Here is a 14297-nt window from a genome sequence, read left to right as displayed (position 1 = left end):
TGTTATATTATTTTTTTGTTATTATTATGTAATATTATTGTTTATGCAACTTAAATTTTATGGATCCATTATTACTCTCTTATCACCATATTAAGTTACACAGGTTTCTCACACCAAGGAACTTTATGGAACGCTTTCATTTGTCCCTCCAACCCAAAAGGAAAGGCCCTTTATTCTTCACATTAAAATAGAACAAATTAAATATTAATGATATATGAAAAGTAAAACCATGGAGAAGCAAATTTACGAAAATTTATCATTTTCTTTCCAGTAGTTATCTTAAAGTTAAATAGTTATATTTATCAGACATAAAACAAGATTTTTTTTGAGTAAAGACCCAATCTGGTATTTATTAATTTTTATGAAAGACAGCGTAATTTTTGAAAAGAAAAAAAATACTTTGATCTTCAACTTTTTTATTTTGGAATAATACGATCCTTCTATTAAATAATTGTTAAATAATAACAAAAATTAATTTTGTGAGAGTTTTATTTGTATTTTGTGGGGATTGTAATTTGTAAACCTTTACAAAAATTTTTCAACAATATAACCAATTACTACCATTACTTTTTTCATCCTCATTTTATCACTCCTACCTCTATTATTTTTATTGTATAACCATATTTTATCATCATCATTATCTCTTCTACCGTCATCATCACTAATACCATATTATCAACATTAAAGTTTTCTTCTTTTATTTTTATTCGATATTATTTTTTTCCTTTAAAAGGTATTATACTACAATTATTTTTTTTGCGGCATCATTTTTGTCAATAGTTTTTCTTCACTTAACCATCGTTGGTGAAGAAAATTTTCAAAAACAAACTTATTAATAATTTATGGAAGTTTAAAATCCCTACAAAATGCAAATAAAACTTCCTACAAAACTAATTTTTGTTATTATTTAACGAATTTTTTAATAGAGGAATCATATCGTCCCAAAATAAAAAAATTGAGGATCAAAATGTTCCTTTTTTTTTATAGAAAACGTTTTATTCTTCATAAAAATAGACAAAGATCGAATTATAAGTGTTTACTCAATTTTTTTTTATATGAATTCCTTGAAAGTTCTTATATTCGAAATATCATTATTATTATATATATAAAATGGAGATCAAGAAGAATTTGGTGTAAAAATTTTACTTCCTAAAATATCTTTTTCATATATTCTAGAAAGAAAACACTTTTATTTTGCTATTTCTAACAAGATTCAAACTCAAAATTTGCTAATATAAAATAATAAAATGCTTAAAATATTGACTATCTCAAATTTATTATACATGTAGTAAAAACAAAGTATTATTTTATTCAAAAAAATAAAATTGCTGATAAATCTATCAATAAAATGAATAAAATTAATTTTATACATATGAAAAATGATTTGTGTGACAAAAGAACTCAAACGTTAATTTTATTTTTGTATATATTGTCAACATTTTAAAACTGTAATGAATAAAAATAATAAGTTACTCATTTTTATAAATATAAAACTATTTTATTTATTTATAAATAAATTTATCAATATTCTAAACATTTATCCATAAAAATAATTGATTCACTAGGTTTTTTAAACAGCAATTGCGTGCCTTCATGAACTATACACAAATACAATCAAAATTTTGGGCCACCTGTGCTGATAAAGTCTTAGCTAGATTCTGCTATTCTTATTGACACAATCCCACGTTATAAATAAAGTTCCAAAAAAGTTATGATGATGACCATGACTACTCTTGAGAATGGTGTTTTAGATACATGTGTTATGACCATGACTACTCTTGAAAATATATAATGGTGTTTAAGATACATGTGTTGTGAGCAGAAATTGAGTAATGTAGTTGATTTCTTCAATAACTTGTCGAAGAACAAAAATTGTATAGTGTAGTTGATTTATTCATAGCACATTTTCTTATTAAATGAGAAATTCTTTTGGGTTAACAATTTTTAATATTTTTAGTTATTATTTAATTAGTATAAATATTAAATTATTTTTAATAAATAAATTTTATTAATTTATGTATATAAATTTTAAAAAATATAAGTATAACTAGTATTAATTTATGTATATAAAATTTTAATAAATATAAATATAAATTATATATTTTTTGTATATAAAATTTTTATAAATATAAATAAAAATAATTTAAAATTAAATACTAATAAAAAATAATAATATTTTTTAGCCATATAACATACATTACTCTTACTAAATAAGGAATACACGATAATACACACTTATAATCATTAATCATGCTTAGTTGTATCATACAAATAAAGGATGGAAAAATCAGATGTCCAAGCATGGAATCTGGCTTATATATACCAGCTCTTGAAAAAAAAAATTAGAAAAGAGGAAACGGCTAAAACCGCCTTAGAATTTTGAAAACATCGACAAAAATAACCGTCATTTTTGTTAATGATACATATGTCATAATATATTTTAAAATGCTACCAAAATATCCATACGTATATTATTAGAAAAATTATTTTAGCGGTTATTTATTTTATTTTTAGCAACAATAAAAATCATTGTTAATATATTTACCGACAATTAGACATTAGACATATTATACTTTATCGTTAAAAAATTTTAGCGGTTTACGGATAAATTTTTTTTTTTTTTGAAAGAAAAAGCTCAACACAACAAGTGGAGTACAAGACAACAAACAAAAAATAAAGCAAACTCAAGTAACACTAATAGATGTCCCTTGTCACATTCAATAACTGCTGGATAATCTCTTCAACCCCTTTTCCTTTATTCTAAAAGATCATTCTATTCCTCTCTATCCAAATATTCCAGATGATCGCGTAGAAACATACCATCCACCTCTTGTGCTCCTGCTTACTAGTTGAAATCTCAGTCCAACTTTGAAAATGTTCCTTAAGCGTCTCTGGGCAAAACCATTGCCTTCTAACAAAGGACAGCCAAGCACACCATACCTGCCAAGAAAAATCACAACCAAAAAACAAGTCGTGACTATATTCAACACCTTGGTTACATAACACACATGTCACATCTTCCTGATTAACCACTCCCAACCGACTCAGGCTCTCCTTCGTATTGACCCTTCCAATCAAAACGAACCAAACAAACAATTCAACTCTTGGCAGGACTAGCCTTTCCAAACTGTCTTAGTAAAATTGTAACTTGCTATATCTTCTGGAAGCATTTGCACCTGCAACGCCTGCACAAAGGAGTTAGTAGAAAATACACCTTATTTATCAAATTTTCACATAACTCTAGCCTCTCTGCCATATGCAAGTTTAACCACTCTTAAAGTTTCATGCATCTGGTTCACTAGGTCCAACTCCCATTGGAAAAGCTCTCGCCTCCAATGAAAGTTCCATCTCCACTCTAACCGGTCCCAAAACCCACAATCCCCCTATAACGAATCATGTTTGGTTTGAAACTGAGAATAGTCTCGAAAATAAGTCTTTCAGGGCCCCTTTACGCAACCATACATCCTCCTAGAACCGAGTTCCTCTTCCATCACTAATCTCCATAGACAACCCATTAATCATCTTCTGTCTTAGCTGTTGATCCTTGAACTGTATTTGACAGATATCCTTCCATGCTCCCCTCCCCCCGAGTAGGTAACACCTGGGATGACAGCATCACATTGGAGCTCAGATTATTACAAGAACACACCACCTTTTTCTATAAGGGGCAATTCTCCTTCGAAAACTGCCACCACCACTTAAAAAGAAGGGCCGTGTTACGCACCATAACATCCCCAACCCCTAAACCGTCAAGTTTTTTGGGAGCCTGCGCTCTACCTCCCATCTGACCATTGTCATACCATTCCTTTCATCCTCCTTACTTCAAAGAAATATTTTCTATAGGAAAATCAGTTTCTCTGCTACAGTCTTTGGCATTTTATACAAGTTTAGATAATAAACAGGAAGATTGTTCAAAACAGATTTAATAAACACCAATTTACTGGTAAATATTTTTTAATGGTCACAGAAAGTATATAACTGTTATTATAACATATAATAATAATAATGGCAAATTATAATTGTCCAAAAAACATGAGTTAAACGAGGCATATAGTAATTATTATGTAATTGTTACTAATGCCACTAAAAGTGACTTTTATTATAATGGTAGAAGTGCGAGGCACACATGCAGGCACAGAGAGAAGGTATAGGCAGGCACAAACAACATGGTAACAACAATGGAAAGGCAACAACATAGTAGTGATAGTAGCACAACGCAAGGCAATAAAGAGAGAATGGGAAAGGTAGATCAAGAAGTGATTGAGTGAGGCGAGAGTGGAGAGTTCATAGAAGAAAACAGAGTGATTGTAATTATGTGTGGCAGTTGTGAAGAGAAGACAAGAGGGTGACTGCGGAATCGTTTATGGTTACATTAGATTTTGGGTTAAGTGGATTTTGCTCCTCCTATAGTATTAGTCGGCATCATTGGACTCATAGTAATAGCAATTTAAAAAAACAAAAAATATCCAAAAAAAAAAGAAAATTGGTACAGTAGACGCTGCTAGTCTACCCTGCCAATGTTCGCGGGCTAGGCAGTACAAGTTTAGGCTACCTTTATTTGTAGTCTAAAATTTGAACCTTGATCCGTCTTTTTTGACGAGTTAAACAGTTCAGTCTATGTAAATTTCGGTCTTGTTCTGGAGTGAATAATCTTCAAATTATTTTGTATAGCTCGTCTTCGTGATGATTCTTTCGAAAGACTTTAGTTGAAAAGAGTTATACCTCAATTACTATAGAACAATGAGAACGGATACTTACACAAGACACTCCAACACTCAAATTAAAGTATGAAAGTATAGTAATTCAAAATAAGTAAAAGTTAGTCTCTTTTTTCTTATCTTCATCCTTTACCTATTTGCCGTTTTATAAGGAGATGTGTTTAATAATATTACAGTTCATCAGTTACGATTATCCTAATAATGAGAATTAAAAGTAGTTCATACGTTTGGATGATTTTTTATTAGAACAAATTGTATAACTAAATTATAACAGAAATCTAACCGAGTTATAAATTTAACATAACATATTGTATAACCAAATTAACGGAAATATGACTGTTATAGTTCGGCCATATTGTAACGAACATACCAGGTCTATTTGCCATCTTTTTACTTAATGATGCAAAATAAGGTAATTTTGACTATTTTAAACTAATTTTTTATTGTTTCCCAACTATTTTTGTTTTTTTCTTATTTATTACCTGTTTCTAGCCACCATACTAAAGCTGTTTTTTTGGCCTAGAAGGTTGACTCAACTTATGTTCACATTATATTATACTAGTTGCTAGATATGTTAAATAAATAAACAAAATTGGTAGGAAGCACATGATAGAAATTTAGGTCGAAACAGATAAAAGCGAAGTTAGAGCTATAACTATATTTGATTTACAGTTTTAATTAATATAAACTCTCCAAAAATTCTTGATAATCTGATGGCCAACTTGAAGGGTCACTAGGCCTTGGCCATATTGTAAGGGAGTTTGGCACTGGATTTTAATTTCCTTAAAAACATAATCCTTATCTCTAAACCTAAAAATTAGTCCTAGCTAGTTAGTAAGGATGACTATGTAATCCATACCCACAGGTATTTGCTCCTATGCACTCTGATATAATACAATATATATAATATTATTAAATAAAATATTAATATAAATCAATTGCAATATATATACACACACAAAAATATTTTTATCCATCATCCAATTATATAATTCTTTTCACAATATATAGGTATCTAATTTTGTCATTTGCTATATTCTTGTTTTTTAAAATTCTTTTTCTTAACTTGTAACTTGCACTTCATACATGATGTTTCTATTTGTAAGTTTACATTAAAATGCCACTTTTAGTATAGATTTCAATAATTTTATGTTTATTGGAACACTAATGTTTCATTTTTTTAGTGGAACATTTTAGATGTGACCGTTTTACATGGTGGTTAATTTTTTTTTTTTTTTGGGTATACGTTTTACATTACTTATTACTCTCAAATAAAGTGTCAATATTCTTGTGGGTGGAAACAAAATCGTAAAAGTTTTCTTTTTAAATTTTTGGATTTAGAATTGTAATAACTTTCATCCCATAGTAATCTATCAAGCCCAAGTGAGAGATTTTTTTTTTTTCGAAAGGCACTTAGAATAGTATTAGCAGAAGTATGAAACACTGAAATTAAGGCATCAACGTTTTTGCCAAAATTTTTCTTTTGGACGTAAACCTAAAATCTCAATGAAGGTGTCTTGAAGGCCCAATTTTCAACCAAGCTGGGAGCAATGTGAGTTTTTTTTGGTCATGGGAGCAATGTGAGTTAAACCTATTAACATATTAAACGTTTATTTGGGCTTCAATGTCAATAAAGCCTACTTAAATTTTTTTGTAATAGTCCATTTTTAGTTTCTTAGTTCCAACTTCCGAATGCATTTCCATTGCTGAACGAAAATTGACTCCCTTTCCTTTTTTTTTTTTTATCTTTCATCAATATAGTATAGCCAGAAAAACAAATTTAATTATACTAGGCTCTATAATTTTACTAAATTTATAATTAAAATTTTTTTACTTAAATTTTTGTATTGTTTTTTATTTTATAATTATATTTTTTAAATGTCAAAAACATTAACATAATATTCCTCCCAAAAAGCATATCGCCAAATATTAATTAGGTTTTTAACTATAAGTATTTTCAATTTACAAAAAAATATTCAGTTAATTACTTAATTCTAACATATTTTACATCAGCAAAAACCTAATTACACAATTAAAAGAGAAAAAATATAAAGAATTGTAAATTTAAAAACTATAGTAACTAACAAAGTAATAAAAAAATTACCCTAAAAAATAATATGCCCTTTAAGGAGAGCAAAAGTGGTTTAAAAATACTATATATTAATTTTCTATATTTCTTGAAAATCAATTTCATATGTTAATTAAATCTCTTTGAAACATAATTTTGCTAACTCTGTATACTTAAAAAAAAAACATGTATGTAACAGTTGATAATGTTGATGGTTAATTAATTTTTTTATGGTTCTTAATTATGAGTATAAAGGACAATATTGCTCTGAGATTATGTATGTAGTTCAAGAAAATTTTCATGAAATATTGGAGGTTGAAGAAGATATAAAAACATGCCATAAATATGGGGATATTTTTTGTTGTATTCCTTGTGTGATTGAAACATTTTGCTTTGTAGATAGGAAACTTCTTTGTCCAGATTTAAATGCTTGACAAGTGACTAAACCCTACACACACCAAAGAAAAATGGAGTTATGTTCCTTGTTCCCTCCTAATCAAAATTTGGTAAAAGGACAAGCAATTTGCAGCTTATATATAGATATAATATTTTTGGAGTTTTTTGCCATGCTCAGAGCTTAGTCCTAGAAAATAAATTTAATTTAATTTAATTTAATTAATTTCAAATAAAAAACAAAGTCATTAAGTGAGTTCCAAGAGAATCTAGAATAGTTTGACCAGTCTATGGGTCTTGAGAGTACTTTTAGCAGCTGAGTCTTGAAGTAGAGAAGTGGTCACCATTATTGTTTAGTTGTAAGCATTAAGACAATAGCCACATTGATTCATGTGCCTTTTTCTGATTGTTCAGCAAAAATATGCAGGTCATTTTTAGAGTTTTATTATAGATATAGATTTATTTATTTTGTGTTAAAATTATAAATTAAAAAATATTTTATTGAAAATACAAAAAATTAAAATTTTTAATATATTTATTTTATGAATTTAATTTTGATGCACTTTTAGTATAAAATAATTTTACACATACATTTAATTATGTAACACCACAATAGTAAAAATAATTACCTTTTGCGTTGACTTTTTAAATGGTCATTCAAAAGAACGAATATAATTGTACGACTATATAAAATATTTTATACAACAATAATTGAACAGATGTAATTATTTTTGCTAGTACTAGCAACAAAAACAACAATTATATTATTAATACATTTAGTTGCATTGTGGTTTTTTTTACTAACAAAAATACAACTAAATATTTAAAATGATACATTGTTGTATCTCGATTTAAATTAGTAAATAAAAATTTATTTTATTTAATTAAAAAAAAGCCTATAGACCATAGACAGTAATTTAAGTAAACATTTCTCATAAGAATAATGTAGCTTAAAAATTGAGAGTATCAATGATGACATGAATAAACCAAATAAGATATAATAGTAATTCAAAAAATTGAATATAATATTATACCAATAAATTATGTAAATAAATAAATGGTCATGTTTATCCCCTTCTGCTTTCCTCAAGTTTTTACTGAGCAAAACCACATGGTTATTGGTTGTTTCTATATAAAAGATGTTGAAGGTGGTCCATAACCCCATCACTTGATTTGTATCTCGGCTTGCTCACACAGCACGTGACACCATGAGAGAAAGAGTTTCATTTCATAAGCTTCAATAACTTCAACTTGTTTGTTGTTTAACAAATAAAGGGAGAAGGATAAAGGAGGATGCATCTCTTACTCAAAAGCCCTATTATATCCCCAAAAAAAACACTTTTTTTTTTCGCATTCCATTATAGAAAAAGCCACTTTTAACCTCTCTGTTATCCACCACCTTTTCCTCAAACTCGCCAACTTGCTTTTTATAATTCTTTTCCATCTGAAAAATATTATACGAGATTTTGTTTTCAAAATTTTAAGCCCATAAAAAATATATAAATAATTATATTTTAAATAAAAAATTATTTTTAAATTTATAATATAAGTTTTTTTATTTACTTATATTATTTAAATCTAATTCTAAATTTTTTTAGGTTATAAAAATTCTAATATTATATTATAAAATTATATTTTAAAAATTATTTTTTTATGAGAAGTTATATTTAAAATATAATTATTTATCTATTTTTTATTAATTTAAAATAAAAAAATAAAATCATGACAAATAATAATTATTCAATCCTTTTTTAGTATTAAAATATGAATATTAAGCTTTAATTATCTAATTTATATGAGAATTAATGGTTAAAATAGCACTAATATATTACCTTTGCACTCAGTAACTAGAATTAAACATGATTAATGTTTTTCGCTCCCTTAATGGATTCAACTTCCAATATCACTAACACACATAAACATACACATGCATGCACACAATCACACACAACCTTCTTTCTATGCTTTCCATTATTATAATTAATTTATTGTTCATTACTACCATTCATCAACATTAAAGCTTGAGTTAAAATTAGTTTCTGACAATGTCCACCCATGCCACTAAAATCCATAAACTTTGTAGACATAGATTAAATAATTTCCATAGAAATTGATATTCTAATGTAACTGCCCCTCACACACACAGGCTGTCTCTGACTGCCATTTAAAATAATTCAATTTGTGTTACATAATCTAAAAAGTATAAAAATATGTTGTACAACTCAATAAGAGGATCTTGTGACATATTCTTTTATTCAATGAAAATATTATTTTGTAATATTTAATTTTAATGCAAAAACTATAATTTAATTTAATTTTCAATAGATTATTATGATTAAGTCCTTAAAATACTTTAATATTATGAATTTTTATATAATTCAATATATTATTATTTAATATTATATGTTCAAGTCTAAATGCATTATTCATCTCAATACAAAAAACTGTAATAAATTATTCTAGGAACATTATTGATTTCCCTTTGTTAAAAGTTTCAAAATTACAAAGATCCAATTAAAAATTAGACAACCCTATAAGAACTTAGTAAACTTATTTAAATATATATTTATGGTACGTTGGTCAACATTATAATTTCATACATTGCTATACCTTTTATATCTTCCAGCCTAAATATCAAAAATTGAACCAACAGTGAGTTAATTAAAGAGTACTTCCAACATTTAATATTTTCCATAAGGATTTTGAAGGAGGGTGTCTCAGATAAATTTTACACGGCAAACAAACGAAGATTCATTTATTTTATTTTGTACTATTAAGAAAAGGAACTTACACCATAGCCATGAAAATAAATAAGAACAACTTTACTGTAGCATTTTATTGCTAAATTTGTACTATGTATACCAATAATTTAATTCTGATGTACTCTTAGTATAAGATAATTTTATATTAATATTTAAGTATATAATATTATATTAATAAAAATAATTATTTTTTATATTAATAACATAAATAATTATTTTAAAAAATAAATATGATTAGACAATTCTATACAAAATTTCATATGATTAGTATATTAAAATTAAACTATATATAATAACTAAATTTCTTTCATAAAAAAAATAATACCATAAGATTAAATCATAAATTTACACTTTTTATTTATATTTATTTTTTATTTTTATTATTTTTTTTTTTTTGTCTCGGAGTCCTTTTTATTATTACTTTTCAGTTTCCACCACCAGCCTTAAAGTCAAGGACTTGTGTGGATTTGGATTTAGACTTCTCTCTTTGAACAATAGGAAACACTTTTTTTCCTTATCTTTCTTTGTGTTGTGCTGTAAATGCAAGAATTGTTGTTGAGTTTTACTGTGAACTTCTTTTGGTGATGGGAAAAAAAGGAAGTAGTAGTAGTAGCTCATGGTTGACTGCAGTCAAAAGAGCATTCAGATCTCCAACAAAAGATACTGAAAAGAAAAGAAGCAATAGAAGAAGAAGTGAAGAAAGCTTTGATCAAGAAGAAGAAGAAGATAAGGTAATTAAAAAAAAAAAAAGAAAGCACTCTTTCTTTATTAATTTTCTTTGGCTAATGAAATTGTGAAAGCATGAACATTTTTCTTTTTTTGTTGTAGAAGAGAGAAAAGAAAAGATGGATTTTTAGAAAAGCTGTGAATCATGAAAGCAACAACAATAACAACACTAATCAACAAAACCCAACAAAGTTGAAGCATAATCATAATCAAAATCATCATAATCATGATGTGGCTGCAGCAGCAACAACTGCTACTACTAATAATTGTTCTACAACAACAAGTGGAGGATCAAGAAGTGAACAAGATCAGAAGCATGCTCTTGCAGTTGCTGTGGCAACAGCTGAAGCTGCCATGGCAACTGCTCAAGCTGCAGTTGAAGCTGCAAGGTTGAATAACCCTAATAATAATCCTACTAATAGTAATAATAATGGTGCTGCTAATTACCATCATCATCATGCTAGGGTGCATTATTCTGCTATAGTGATTCAAACAGCTTTTAGAGGATACTTGGTAAGTTAAGAATTGCACCTTTTGAAGTTAGATCTATATTGAAGAATATGTATTATGTATTGCTCTATAATTCTTGGCTGTGTACATTATACTTTTTGTGTGCGACTTGTACTCCGGGTTGTTCTATCATTTTTGGCCGGATGATAATCGCTCGATCCAGTAGAATTTGGTTAGGATTCGTATTCTCCCGAGGGCCATAGTATTGCAAAATGAGGCTAATATAGATATATATATTTTTTTGTAAGGCAAGAAGAGCACTAAGAGCATTAAAAGGGTTGGTGAAATTGCAAGCATTGGTAAGAGGACACAATGTAAGAAAACAAGCAAAGATGACACTAAGGTGCATGCAGGCACTTGTTAGGGTCCAAGCAAGGGTTCTTGATCAGAGAATAAGGTCTTCATCACATGATGGAAGCAGAAAATCCACATTCAGTGACACTGCTAGTGTTTGGGATCATTCCCGGTATCTTCAGGATATTTCTGATAGAAAATCACTAGTAAGTTCCTTTAACGAAGCTCTCAACTTCTTTCTTTGTAATTAGTTTAATCAAAACTTTGTGGTGATATCTTTTCATGATTTCATAATATTCATGAAATCTTATTTATTATTTTAGATTAAATAAAAGGTACTTTTAGGTTACAATTGCAAGAAAATATTTAAGAACTTCTCTGTTTTGGTTTTGTTTTTGAAACTTTTTTTGTGTGGTTTGATTTTTGACAGTCAAGAGAAGGAAGCAGCATTGCAGATGATTGGGATGAACGTCCTCACACAGTTGAAGAAGTGAAAGCAATGTTGCAACAGAGAAAGGAAGCTGCCATGAAAAGGGACAAGTCCTTAACTCAAGCTTTTTCCCAGCAGGTTTTATTTTTACTCTATTTTATCTCTGTTTTGTTTTGTTTCTCTGCTTCTTCCTAACTTGTGCATTGCTGATAGATATGGAGGAATGGAAGAAAATCGTCAATTGGAAACGAAGATGAGCTTGAAGAAAGGCCTAAATGGCTCGACCGATGGATGGCCACGAAGCCTTGGGAAACAAGGGGAAGAGCTTCAACTGACCAAAGAGATCCAATTAAGACAGTGGAAATTGACACCTCGCAGCCTTACTCGTACCTTGGAACCAATTACAGGAGATCACATCCAAACTATCAATATAACCCTCACCACCATCAACCTCAAAGGCATTCCATCGCTTCACCGCTACATAGATCACACCAAAATGGATCCCTTCACCCCTCCACTGCAACACCATCCCCAGCAAAATCTAGGTCGATACAAGTCCGGTCTGCGAGCCCTCGGTGTGTTAGAGATGATAGAAGCTACCACACTTCTCAGACACCAAGCTTGAGGTCTAATTATCATTACACCGGTAGCTTGTGTCAAAATGGCGGTCGAGCCGGAACAAGCAGTGGTGGTAGTGGTACATTGCCTAATTACATGGCAGCAACCGAGTCTGCGAAGGCTAGGATTCGGTCACAGAGTGCGCCAAGACAAAGGCCGTCCACGCCAGAGAGGGATAGAGTTGGTGGTGCAAAGAAAAGGCTCTCTTTTCCTGTTCCTCCTGATCCATATAATGTAGGAATAGGGTATGGAAATTATGGGCATAGTTTGAGGAGTCCAAGTTTCAAGAGCGTGAGTGCTTCACATTTTGGGTTGGAACAACAATCCAATTACTCTTCTTGCTGCACTGAGAGTCTTGGTGGTGAGGTTTCTCCTTCTTCAACTAGTGATCTTAGAAGGTGGTTGAGGTAAATTTGTTACAAAGTATTGGAATGTGACCAAATGGTTTGGAATTTAATTCTTCTATCCAATTTTATTGTGCCTTAGAGAAATGTTTTGTGTGAGAAAGAAAAATATTTTATGTATTTAACTATTCTTGGATGCTCACATAATATCATAGGTCGAGATATATTTTAGTTTCGACTACAAGAAAAAATGAGTACAAAATTATTCATTTGTTTTTTTAATTTATACTTTTGTGTTGTTAGGAGGAATTTGAGTTAACTCTTCAAGAACAATTGATGTTAAATGTTCTTGTATCACTCAAATTTTAATAGTTGTACTTAGGGTGCCACAATATTAAAAAAAACATATTTTAAAAAATGTGTGAAATATGTGGTGGTCTACCTCACTTGAGATGTTGGATTGATGTTGAAAGAATTAGTTACAAACCATTTGAATGCCCTTTAATAACATTCATGTCGCAATAACATGTACTCATTTTTCTTTTGTAGTTTAGTTATTGGATTTTAGTAAGTAAATGTGCACTCCCTTATAGTTCCTTTATTCTTTTGTTCTATCTTCTAATTAATTAGTAAGTACATAATAATATTTGCATGAGAAAAATAATATAATAATTGATATTACTTTCACACAATTAGCAATCACTTCATTTTTCTTTTTTCTTAGTGTCTTTGGTCATGTCATGCTCTTTGACATTTATGTACTATACATGAATAATAATTGAGTTCTGGTGTTCTCTATTATTATCTAGTGTACTTTTTACTATCTACCATCCCACATGGTACCTGAAATATGTCAGTACTACCACACAATTATCAATATTTTAAATTTATGGCTAACTCAATATCTGGTATTTCATAATTCACCCTTATATTAACTAAATTAATTATTGTCCCTATGACAATTAGCAATATGCCTAAATTCCAATGGGATTTTTTGCAAATTCTTATCTTTATTACTCTTTGAATTTTAACTTTAATTTATTTTATATTAGAAAATAAATTGCCAATTTAATATTGATAATTTAGTTCATAAATAAAATAAAAAAAGCACACATAATTTATTAAATATAAATATTATTTGACAAATGTGTCTTAGAACACCTCTTTTTGTTACTTAGATTTTAAAATATTTTATCAAAAAAAATTTTAGGAGTGAATAATGTATTTATTGTTTTTGGAGTAAATTATCAATATTATATAATTTTTTATATGTATTAGTTTACTAGTTGTAAAATTGAAAAGAATTTACACTAAAAGATATCATTCCAATCTTTAAATCAATTTAAACAAATGTCTAAATAAATTGATGAAATAATAATAATTAAATCAAATAAATGAAAGAGATTTGATTAGGTATTTCCAACTATTATTAGC

At 28.5% G+C, this 14297-nt stretch overlaps 1 protein-coding gene across 4 annotated transcripts; it reads left to right on the top strand.

Moving 5' to 3' along the window:
- The first annotated feature begins 10380 nt into the window (after positions 1-10380).
- On the top strand, positions 10381-13125 carry LOC112734295 (protein IQ-DOMAIN 17). 4 transcript variants are annotated; one of them, XM_025783560.3, is made up of 5 exons: positions 10381-10672; positions 10773-11180; positions 11426-11677; positions 11902-12039; positions 12115-13125. In XM_025783560.3, the coding sequence occupies exons 1-5, from the start codon at positions 10526-10528 to the stop codon at positions 12928-12930; spliced, it is 1761 nt and encodes a 586-aa protein (XP_025639345.1). In that variant the 5' UTR covers positions 10381-10525; the 3' UTR covers positions 12931-13125. The 4 variants fall into 4 exon arrangements, with proteins under 4 accessions (XP_025639345.1, XP_025639338.1, XP_072069685.1 ...); XM_025783553.3 differs by having other exon boundaries at positions 10770-11180; XM_072213584.1 differs by having other exon boundaries at positions 10387-10672; positions 10770-11056.
- Positions 13126-14297: the final 1172 nt, after the last annotated feature.

Source organism: Arachis hypogaea, chromosome 2, assembly GCF_003086295.3.
Source record: "Arachis hypogaea cultivar Tifrunner chromosome 2, arahy.Tifrunner.gnm2.J5K5, whole genome shotgun sequence".
Taxonomy (NCBI): domain Eukaryota; kingdom Viridiplantae; phylum Streptophyta; class Magnoliopsida; order Fabales; family Fabaceae; genus Arachis; species Arachis hypogaea.
Note: the sequence above shows the minus strand (reverse complement) of the source record. Positions and strands in the feature narration are given on the sequence as shown.

Excerpts from the sequence above, each read along its gene's own strand:
- LOC112734295 (XM_025783553.3), top strand. The coding sequence starts at position 10,526 with ATGGGAAAAAAAGGAAGTAGTAGTAGTAGCTCATGGTTGACTGCAGTC. Across the intron at positions 10,673-10,769 it reads AAGAAGAAGAAGAAGATAAG|AAGAGAGAAAAGAAAAGATG; the intron begins GTAATTAAAAAA and ends TTTTTGTTGTAG. Across the intron at positions 12,040-12,114 it reads CTCAAGCTTTTTCCCAGCAG|ATATGGAGGAATGGAAGAAA; the intron begins GTTTTATTTTTA and ends CATTGCTGATAG.